Source organism: Scardinius erythrophthalmus (assembly GCF_964197995.2).
Source record: "Scardinius erythrophthalmus genome assembly, chromosome: 12".
NCBI classification, from domain to species: Eukaryota; Metazoa; Chordata; class Actinopteri; order Cypriniformes; family Leuciscidae; genus Scardinius; species Scardinius erythrophthalmus.
Window position 1 is genome coordinate 33713194 of NC_138232.1, and position 12397 is coordinate 33725590.

The following is a 12397-nucleotide window of genomic DNA, read 5'->3' on the forward strand; positions in this document are numbered from 1 at the left end:
TTTTATGAATAAAAATGTTTCAAAACACCCATATATACATATATATATATATTAACAATGTTCTTTTATACAATGGTGTTTCTTAAAATTACCCTGCAACGTTTTAATTTTATATAAACAGATGTCACAATGGCGTCGTTTCCATCATTCACCACACGATGGCGCCATATTCTTGCAACAAGCACCGAGTAGAACCAATCATTGATTGAAGCGAGAACATAAAATGTAGGTTTTGAATGTTAGCCTACACTACACATAATCTAATTTAGAACAGTTATGTATTTAACCTGTGTTTTCGGAAACGAATTATTTTCCTGAGGTAAACTTAAATTGTTTATGTGATAGGCCTAATGGACAATATATCTTACAACTGCTATTCAGTTTTCTCTGCACATACATAACATTAGCTAACTACAAAAAGAAGTAGGCTGGTAGACGTCCATCGGGTAACTATCTTTTTCAGCGTCTGATCTAAATCAGGAAAAAAAAAGAGACATTTGCAAGTGTCATGTAAATTTTGTGCAAATTATACCCGCCCTACGTGAAACAGACCAAGCCCTTCCTTGTCATCGTGATTCAATGATTCAAAACGTTTACCACTTACGACCACGGATGATCCATATAAAATATCCGTATATCAGATCTTAGATCGTAGAAGTAAAAGGACATTTGCATCTAAAGCCTTGGAGGCCCGAACCACACTTCAGCAGCAGGACCATCATCATCATCATCATCATCATCATCACACCCCGCCCCTCGGTCAACATTAGACCTGTGTAAAGTGCGACAGGTGCGTGGAGAGATCAGCACCTTTACAGCTGCGGGGAAAGGAGAGGGGGCATGATTTTTGTCGACTATAAAAACCCGACACTGGCCAGGCTGATTCACAGGACCCGCAGGTACGGAAACGAGCATGTCGACCGAGGCCCTCCATCAGAGCAACCTGGATATGAAACTACAGGGGTGAGCCAGACAGGTAAAACCAACTAAACAAACAAAACAAAAAACTTAAAGGGATTTTCTCAGACCATACATAAATGCATTAGGGAACATGCCTTTTTTAATTTTATTAAACTATTTGCATTGTGCAGAATATAGCCTATTTTACAAATTAATTGGAATTTGATATCAATATACGCACAAACTTCAATATCAACATCTATTAAAATAACCTTTTTTAATTTAGTAGGTTAGGGGAAGGAAACATGCATTGTGGAAAAACCCTGAAAGCTTTTAATGAAGTAGCCTATATTGAAAGTAGTGGCAAAATTACATCATGCAGTGGAAAATTATTTGCAGTTTGAATGTAATTACTTGTCAGGAAAGATGAGTTGATTGAAACAAACATTATTGTAACAATATATCCAAGAATGTACTGTAATGCTATAATATGCAATTTAATTGAACTGTTTCTTATTTTACTTTTCTTACTTGCAGGGAACGCCTGAAAAATGAAATCTAATGGATTCAAAGTTTTTGACAGTAGTTTCTGGAGTACATCACGGTGTGCATCCAGAACTTCGACGGATAAAACTGCACTTGCTCTACGTTGAGCCACACGCACAATACATATGGATTCAGTTTTGTTCGTTCGGCTCGCGTTAAGCAAGTGCAGACCTTCTTCAGTTGCCAAACTCCTATGGATTAGAAGCGTGAATAATGGCTATGCTCTTGGAATGGAAAATAAGAGCCAAACCTCATAAATGTGAGATATCCGTAGAAAAATGAGTGAGCTACAATTGATCACCTGCCTTCTGAAATGACCATGATTTACAATATCACCTGTTATCCAACACAATGTTTGTTGAGCTCTCCACTTCCTCTCTTCTGTGCTGGTTTTAAATGAGTAAACGTCTTCTCACACATGCTGCAGTGATGTAATGGCAAAATAAAATACTTCTTAACCCTTCAGTGTTTGTATGTTGAGTTATCACACGTACGCTATAGCCTGGTAACTGCGGAAGCATATGATTGCTATGGAAATCTAGAAGTCAGCGGAGAGTTTGATGTGCGGAATGGGTAATGGGTAATCTGCACTAATGGGTAACAGGTAAAACATTAACTAGAGGAGCCTGGACTCTCTCTTCCCTGACCATCTGCTCCTGGCTGTTTCACACAGGCTCACATTGAGTCACCCTGGCCTCTATCTCTCAAGTCAAATTCATTCAAATAAATTAACATCACTACCTCAACTCTTCTGGATAACACGCACATAAAGCCATTCGACGTCTGGCTGTTGTTATGTTAGCAGTGCGTCATTATAGCACGCCTTTGGTGTGTTTTTTTCCTTATTTACCATGCAGCTGCATTATATTACCGTTATAGTGTGAGGCACATTGTTTTATTTCACATCTGTTGTTTCTATTGAGCACTACCACAAAGCTCACAGACTATGCAAGAATAGTAATAAAACAAGCAGTTTAGCTGAAAGAGAAACGTGGTTTGTAGCAGATGTGCAATCGGAGGGCTGTTATTAGATCAGAATTTGGTGTTCTGCTCTGATGATGCTGAAGGCTACTGCAACTAAAGAGGCTCCAGAGGCCATGTGTTTCAGCCAAAGACCATTACAATACCACTAATGAAATATGCAAGTGCCTTTGGGCGGTTTCACAGCCTGTGATTGGCCATGGACGTATCTTCAATATCACCAATTAGGCTGAGGAATATTGAGGTCAACATTCAATGTGCCCAAAGCAATTTTGATGAGTGTTTTGTTCGAGCTGTTTATTGATTCTATCTGTTGAACGAACCTAAACACACCTACTTGTATACATGGACGTGCACACACATTTACAGTATGCTCTATACAGTGTCTCCAAAACATTTGGACACTTAGTGTACATTTTTAAACTCACATTTTCTCAATTCTGAATCTGAATTTTCAGCAGCCATTACTGCAGTCTTCAGTGTCACATGATCCTTCAGAAATCATTCTAATATGATGATTTGTCAAGAAACATTTCTTATTGTAATCAATGTGCTCTGCTTACTGTTTTTGTGAAAACTGTGATACATTTCTTAGGATTATTTGATAAATGGAAAATTCAATAGAACAGCATTTATTTAAAAATAGAAATCTTTTGTAACATTATAAATATATTTACCACCACTTTTGATCAATTCAATGCATGCTAGCTGCAATAAAAGTATTGATTTTTTACATGTAAACTGTGTGTGTGTGCTGGGTATACTTACAAACTCTAGTCGGTTACTAATTCCAAATTACATGACATAAAGTTAGAAACATACATATTTAAAGGAATCGTTCACCCAAAAATGAAAATTCTGTTATCATTTGCTCACCCTCATGTTGTTCTAAACCCGTAAGACTTTCGTTCATCTTCGAAACACAAATGAAGACATTTTAATGAAATCTCGAGATTTCTGTCCCTCCATTGACAGCCCATGCAACTTATACTTTGTTGCTTCAAAAAATTCATAAAGAGATCGTAAAACTAATCTATATGAATTGGGTGGTTTTGTCCAAATTTTTTGAAAAGATCACTTTTTATAACGAACATAGGCTATAAATTCACATATAAACATTCATCACCGCACACATCAGACATGGTAAATGGAAACTCAAGCATGCTTTCTTGACGCGCGAGAACCAATCAGGTTCATTCTCGTGTATCAAGCAGGTTCAGTTGAGCTTCTGATTATGTTTGCTGATCGATGTTTATATGTGAATAAAAGGAAAAATTCAATCTATTCATCATATAAAGCGATCGTTTCTTTTCAGAAAATTTGGACAAAACATATGGATTAGTTTTACGATCTCTTTATGAACTTGAAAGGATAGAAATCTCTCAAATTATAATTAAAATATCGTCATTTGTGTTTTAAAGATGAACGAAAGTCTTACAGGTTTAAAATGACATGAGGGTGAGAAACATGACAATTTTTTTCATTTTTGGGTAAATTTACCCTTTATGGTAATATAATCTCATTACATTTGGATTACTTTTAGATTACTTTTGACCTACTTGTTAATCACATTGATTTGAATAGTATGATCTTGTACCACATTAATATAAAGAGAAAGAATTTTTTTTCCATTAATTTGTGATCAACAATATGCAGTGCATTGAATATTACATTACGTCAGGGTTTCCCAGACTGGGGTTCGTGAGATTAATGAAAAGCTGTTCCCCCTGGTTTCACAGACAAGGTTTAAGATATTCCCAGACTAAAATGCCAGTTTGAGCTGTATAAACTTGCTCTGATATCTTAAAATATGTCAGTGCCATTGTTTTGTCTCAAGATGCAGAAAAGTGATGGCTTTTTCTAAGGCACGTTTATAAAAGCTACTTAAATGTCCTAATTGAACTAAAGGCCTAATCTTGGCTTAATCTAAGCCCTCTCTGTGAAACTGGGCCATTAAGTAATTAAATTATAAAAATGAAAATAAATAATGTGAAAAATAAATATTAGAATTAGTATTAAGAGTTATGATTGCAAGTATTTTAAAATGTGTGTAAAATGTATGTATGTATGTATGTATGTATGTATGTATATGTGTGTGTGTATATATATATATATATATATATATATAGTATATATATATATATATGTATGTATGCATGTATATATATATGTATATATATATGTATATATATATATATACAGTATATATATATATATATATATATATATATATATATATATATATATATATACATACACAGTATATACATACATACACACAAAGAACACACAAAGTGAGAGTCACAGCATATTTGTTGGTGTTGCAGATGTCTTAGTTTGAGCTGTCAGGACCCGTTTTTCACACACAGAGCAGGATTAGTTTCCATGGTGGCAGTGAACATGTGGCAGGTGGTTTTTGCCCTCAGCTTTGTACTGGACCAGCAGAAAAAGACACTAGTTTTGTCTGTGAGGAAATCCTAAAACGACAGTCATAAAAGAAACTATATACGTTTTGCAGAAGGAAGCAGTTGCTATAAAACTGTATATGTATACATGGATAAAACCAATGAATACATTTCATTTGATGTATGTTTTATAATAATTTTTCCATTCCAGTAAACATATCCACACTGCAACTTCTTTGTCTGTTGCGTTGCCATTTACATAAGAGATAGAATCTTTAAAAAGAATGCAAATGAGAAATTTGGCAGTGAAATTGGTCTAACTGTTGTGCTGTGTGTCTGTATGGAGGATATTAAATTCAAGGTGTGTGTAAACTTCACCGAATATAGTTCCAAGGACAGGTGACCGGTCAGCAGCCCCTGGAGATGTGCGTCATCCAGACAGCTCTTGTTTTCCAGAGCCTACCTGACAACATGGAGATGCTAATGCCATCTCACAGAGACGCAGAAAGAACAGGAGACGAAGAGTGTTACCATGGAACAGATGGATTTATGAAACAGGCACACACACACACACAGTGCTTGCATACTATCTGACCCTGTCGTTCACACACGGAATGAGATACACACTAATAAACATTCATCACACACACAGGTATAGGGTGTAGCACGCAGACAGCAGGAGTGGGGGCAGATGTGTAAACACTACCTGTTTGTTCTGTGTAATGGCTGAATGACTGGGGAAGTGAGAAGCAGGTGATGGTCCTGCTGGAACACTGAGCTCCATATAATACATTCAAACTACATGTGACAGCCTTGGATTTTCTCCAAGAGTGGGTGGAGTGTATGATTCTCACGGTAAAACAGCCGTAATAAGAGAGTGTTTACAGTACATGCTATACTAATAATAATTTTTACCATACATTGTTACAGAGTAGCCTGCTAACTATCTTAATCTGGTTCATAAAGACCTGGCTGACTCACTGAGCTACTTTGAATGGTTATCTGTGAGAGAGAGAGAGTAAGCTGGCCTGTAATGTAAATGGAATAATTTTACTGTGAAATGAATGCCGTAGTGATGCAAGGAGAGATGTGATTAGCCTGAGGCCTTGACTGAGTTCGCCAACTCCTCTGTCTCACACCAATAGAAGCACAGAAACACCTCTCACTTATTTCTAAAATCCATGAACAAACATACGACTTTTTGATGATCACAATGCATTACAAATCAGGTTATATGCTAACATTTCTAAAAACCAATGTAGGCCTATACACTGTCCTATTTTACACAATGTTTGCTGGTTGAGTGATAAGACTTTGACTAGTAGTGTTTTAACCCTCCCTGTCTGGTTAGTCATTATAATTGCATAATTTGTTGGTGAAAAGCTTGTGTCACTGCTTTTTCAAATGATACCTGTTCTATTAACATGATGACAAATCAAATTAAAAACCAGGCAGGAAATTTATGCAATAATGAATTGGGAGTTTCTTCAACTATGACCACTTTTTTTGGTCCTGCGGCCAGTTTGCTGAATTACTGTCATAACAATGGCTAATAGTCTACATATATGCATTACAGTTTTATTTTTTTTTTTTTTACAAAAGAAAATTCCCACCAGTGTTTAGTAGATTTTTTTGATGATAATAATGGTAGTGGTAGTTAAAGTTCCTTTAAGAGCTGAGAGCTCAGAGCTGCATTTCATGTAACCTATAAACACAGTTAAAGAGATAGTTCACCCAAAAATGAAAATTCTGTCATCATTTACTCACCCTCAAGTTGTTTCAAACCTGTATGAATTTCTTTTTTCTGCTGAACACAAAAGAAGATATTTTGAAAAATGTTGGTAACCAAACAGTTGATGGACCCCATTGACTTCCATAGTAGGAAAAAAAAAATACTATGGAAGTCAATGGGGTCCATCAACTAAATTTAAACTTAAATGGTTTGCTGCAATCAGTTTCCTCAATCGGTTTGAGTCACATATTTCATCTCAAGCATGGTCTTTGTTGACATTAGTCTTCTTTGCAACAAAGTACAGTAGATTTTTTTAAAAATAATTAAAAAATACTATATTGTATGTGGTACTGCAGTGGGATAACTGTAATTAATATAAATAATTTTCACACAAAATATTGAAGGTTCCTCTCTTTGTATAGATATTCATATTACTGAATAAAATGAATAAAACAAAATTTATACTAAAGGCATTTGAGAAGTTTTCAAGACTCTTTTATTGTGATATAAGTAATAAATAAAAACAAAAACACACCTATAACAGATGTATAATAGCAGCAAATGGTGCTATAAACTGTAATATAACTCAACACATTATAAAAAATGATGACAATACCTAGAATATTAAACATAACGCTTTACTTTCTTTTTTTAGAGTGAATTTCAGTACTCTCTCACAAAAGTTATTGAAAGCTTCTTTTTAAGCACTTTACAAGCTTGTTTTTGACAAGAGCTTTTAGCGAGTTCATGTTATGTACTGTAATGTTTTACTATGCTAGAAAGTGCTTGAAGAAAAAAGAAACAGGGTTCATCTGTAGGTGCTACAATGACTCTACCACCACAATAGATGAGGGCCATAGAACAACAATACCTTTTGTTTGGACAGATGCACAATAGTGCATCACGTTCCTGAAACTCTGAGAGGACACCACATCATGGATGGATGTTCCACTGTAATAAACAACAGCATTAAAACAAGATGCTAGCCAGTGATGCAGTTGCTGTAAATATCTTTTAGCTGAGATTGATGACTGCTTGGTTGATATCTTTACCTGCAGAGTCTCCTAAACACGACAGTAAATGACAAAAAGCAAAATGGCCGAAAAAAAAAGCTTCCTTTGGCATTGCAAATAATGTGAATAATAATTTTCTGACACTGTTTCACCATTTTTTAAAGGGATAGATCACCCAAAAATGAAAATTCTCTCATCGTTTACTTATCCTGATGCCATAACCGATGTATATCAATTTCTTTTTTCAGATAAACACAAACAATGATTTTTAGAAAAAAGAATCAATCTCTGAGAGTCCATACAGTAATCCATAACAGCCCAGTGGAAGAATTTGAAGCAAAATGTTAAGTGCATTGTGAAGTTCATGCGAGAAGTAACGTGGAAACGCAGAGGACCGACACATTTTGTGCAAGCTTCACAACACACTTACAAACGCTTATATGACAGTAGACTGGAAGCAATGACTTGAAAAGTTACAAAATATTAGTGTTAGTGTCTTTTTAAAGATTAGTGCCTATCATTGATTCATCCGCTGGGGTCTTATGGATTACCATGTGCTTTTTCAAGCATTAAACAAGCAGTAAATGATGAGATCATTTTCATTTCCCTGTAAACTATCTCTTTAAGCGGACTCCATGAATCTACATTAAGGTCAAACAGTATGGATGGGCCTTGTTTTTTTTGATGAGTCAGAAATTGAAGCCCCCGTTAGACAATAACAGGACTTAAGCTCTCTTTTGACAGATGTTGCTGAGCTAGCATTCCCTCTGCACATTCTGCAGTAACTGCAGAGACAGCGGCTATATAAACACCCCGCATTGGACCGACCCCCAACGTTTATAACGCCAAATCTCTCCCACAACAGCATGTGAGTATGGGTCGCCGTCATGCTGCCAAAATCAACATCATAACAAACCTCATGAAAGCGGATTTAACTGTGAAAATGGATAAACTGATGCTCAGTCGTGCTGACTGGACACAATCATCATGGATCATCATGAATGATGGGAGATAGAGGCCTTTGTGAATCTTTCCATGGACTGAAAAGTCACCCATTTTTGGTGGTTGCTAAATGAATTTTCAAAGAAATGTTGGAATTGAGACATTTCAGCCATCGCTGGATTCATGGGGCCCCTGTTATCTATGACTGCAAACAATTTACTGGTTGTTTTAGTGCAGATAGGCATCAGTTTGTGAATATCATGTCTGATCTTTCTCTTGACGCAGCTACACTGAAATGGTCGAATAGAACAAAATGTGTTTATTCTAAAGTGACCTAAAAGAAGAATGCTTTTGACAACTTGACGCTAACAGTAATGGCCTGAGGTCATGGGTTAGGCCTGAATGTTGTTGATAGTGCTTGTAATCTGTCAGGTGAGGGCAGGTGGTGTTGTATTGTTAACCTTATCCCTTAATGTTGCCGGTAGCTGGAGAGAGCAGACAGGCGGCCATCATGGATCAGCGAGAGCAGATGGAGCAGAGGGGGCAGTGGAGGATCACAGTGTGGGAAGAGGAGAACTTCCAGGGCAAGCGCTGTGAGTTCATGCTGGAGTGCCCGAACATTCTGGACAGGCATTTCCAAAAGATCCGCTCTATCAAGGTGGACAATGGCCCGTAAGTGTGTATATGAGCTGATTAGTTTTGCTGATATCAGCGTCTTACATGTATAACTCCATCATATACATACATATATTATCGCAATTAATGTGTCACACATTGGCAAATCAATTAATCGCGTATAACATAAAAGTTTGTTTATATAAATCTACAAACTTGAATGTTATATGCGATTAATTGTGAATAATCGAGTTGTCAGCACACACACATATATATATATATAACTAATATATTAATCGTGATTAATCGTTGACAGCAATCAATTCGCTAATTACAATGTCTACAAACTTTCTTAAGATGCGATCAATTGCAATTAATCGATTTGACAGCACTAATATAGTGTGTGTGTGTGTGTGTGTGTGTGTGTGTAGTTAATCATATTTTTAATAGGTTTTTGTCCATTTTTTTTCTTGAGATGATATAAACATTGATCCTAATTTTTGCAGCTGGGTGGGTTATGAGTACCCAGAGTTTCAGGGTCAGCAGTTCATCCTGGAGAAAGGAGATTATCCATGCTATCAGGCCTGGAGCGGAAACAGCAGCTACCGCACTGAGCACATGCTCTCCTTCAGACCCATCAAATGCGCTGTGAGTTAAATGCATTTAAGCGTCTCAAATTGTACAAATTATGTACATTTGAGTACAAATCAAATTTGTTTGTGAAATATCACAAAACCAATAGTAATAGTAATATTAATAAAGGCATTGTACGAAATAGAAATAATAAGCTTACAATCTACTGAAATGCAATGTGTAGCCTAGGCTACATCATTTTAATTTTATAGCATTTCATTCAAATGAACATGATATCTTGCATCTGAAATACAAACCTTTCAAAATATACTTTTGTGTGTGTGACCTCTTTCACCGCCAGAAACACAGTGATAGTAAAATTACCCTGTATGAGTGTGAGGACATGATGGGACGCAAGTTTGAGATGTGCGATGACTATCCTTCTCTTCAAGCCATGGGCTGGTGCAGTAAGGAGGTTCCTTCTATGAAAGTCAACAATGGAGCGTAAGTCATCCTCCATTTTGCCTCAATAGAAGTTATGTTTGTATTATTCTCTCTGCACACAGACTTATCTCAATTATAATATGTTCTTCTTCATCTCACGGCAGATGGGTGGGCTACCAGTTTCCAGGTTACCGTGGATACCAGTATATCTTTGAGAGAGACAGACGTCAGGGAGAATACAGGAACTATAATGAGTTCGGCACCCAGGCCCACAGCAATCAGATCCAATCACTCCGCAGAATCCAGCACTAACTCCGCCCCCGCTCTTCTCCTATTGGCTACTGTGAATCAAGTGACAGCATGATATGATACGAAGTAGGCAATAAACGCTTTTCAAACTCCAGAAAAAAAGAGTGTGCTTGTCGCCATTCCTTTAATTTTTCAAACCCGTGCCAGAAAATTGAACGTTAGATCGTTAAAATACTGGAGTGTAATTATTTTATAGCAAATCAAGATGGAATACTGCTTATAAGGCTATCCCAGCCTTTGTACTTATAAAGATTTAACATATTGTTAACAGAACTTTTCAATTCAGATTCGAGATTTTTAGATTAGATTTTTTGTTTCATTTAAATTATGAATTTTTTTTTTTTTTTTTTTTTTGCTTAATGTCAGACATAGAATGTATATTGTTCTTGTCGGATTGTATTTTATTTTCAATAAACAAAAGCACGAGATGATGGCTGTTAGTGTTTCTACTGTGTGCTATTGTTGCCGGATCGATTGTGTTTTGCAGCTCAAAACGTTTGTTTATTATGACGATTGGTCAGCATTGGTTATTTGAATATTAGCCTTGGCTACATAAAAGCTGGTGTAAATCTCTTCATTTGGTCAGATAAAATTAAGATCATATATTTTAAGAATAAGTAATTCATCGAGAGCTGTCCACGGTGCTGATATCTTCTAATCGCTTAACAGAGCAAGATACTAACAGCATTAATAGTTGTGGAACTATTACTGGCAAGGTATTTTCATCAAATTTCCATTGGATTTTCATCGAATTAAGTTAAATACGCAAATTAAGAAGAATTAAGAAGAATACGAAAATGTAGCCAACACGCCTGACTGAAGTAGCCTACAGAAAAGCGGCTTTACAGCACAACAAAAACAAAACACAATCGGTTACAAAGGTCCAGTAAATGTAGTATTTTGATCAGCGAGGCGCATTCAAATATATATTCAGGCTGTCAGCGCGGGAGACGATCATTGAGCGCCCTCTGCTGGTTACTTTTTTACCTTACAGTAGGTTTAGACCTCAGTTTACCGATCATTTTAAAACGTTAATTAAAATGTGTATTTTATTAAAAATGACTTTAAATAGATAAAAAGTGGAAAAAAGTCTCATAATGTTAAAATAAAGATGTATTTCTATACAGAGGTGCTATTAACGGTTATCACGATCACAAATTCATAACTATAGGCTATTATTAAAGTTAGACATTAAACATTAAAAACATATGAAATGACTGTTTATTTTATGAATTAATAAATTACGTGGCTAATACATAATGAATGAAAAAAAAGAAGAAGATAAAAAGCTAGTCTCTCATGTTGCCACATGATGGCGCCCTTGGCTTTTGCATTGAAACGTTCGGGCGTTCTACGTTGTCAGAAAATAGCCTAGAGAATTTTTATTTTTATTTTTTTAGGAATTGTTTTCTATATCATTCATAACTAGCCATGCAATTCAGAAACATAACAGCTTCAGTACATTTCTGTTTGTGATGTCAAAATGTCATGGAGAAACAACTAGGGATTTGACCGTGATCAATCCAAGTCAAGTCACATTTATTTTTTTAGTGCTATAGGCTACAATGCAGATTGTTTCAAAGCAGCTCCACATTAATAGACAGTGTTAATGTTATAAAATCATCCATTTTGATACAAATTTATTTTCAGCTGTGAAGCAGCTCTACAGGCCTATGGTGTCATTATTCAGCTCTGTTCAATGCTGTTTCATTTCAGATCAATGTGTTAATGTTGCAAAGCTCATCGTTATGAAACAAAATCAATTCAGATAGAAGTAGGGCCATTCAGCTTAAAGTCCCCCGTAGTCAATAATTGTATCCATTAAAACTCATCTTTGATGACCAAAATGACATATTTAAACGTTTTTTCCTGTGTAAAAAAAGTATTCACGCCATAAAATAGCTTGAATGTAACTCTACACCCCATGAATATGCTAA

The 12397-nt window shown here is 35.9% G+C and overlaps 1 protein-coding gene across 1 annotated transcript; it reads left to right on the forward strand.

Annotated features, from left to right (window-relative positions):
• Positions 1 to 9030: 9030 nt before the first annotated feature.
• cryba2a (crystallin, beta A2a) lies at positions 9031 to 10898 on the forward strand (the record flags this gene model as incomplete). The annotated part of the gene is made up of 4 exons (XM_081381371.1): positions 9031 to 9191; positions 9641 to 9782; positions 10069 to 10211; positions 10316 to 10898. The coding sequence occupies 4 exons, from the start codon at positions 9031 to 9033 to the stop codon at positions 10461 to 10463; spliced, it is 594 nt and encodes a 197-aa protein (XP_081237497.1). The 3' UTR covers positions 10464 to 10898.
• Positions 10899 to 12397: the final 1499 nt, after the last annotated feature.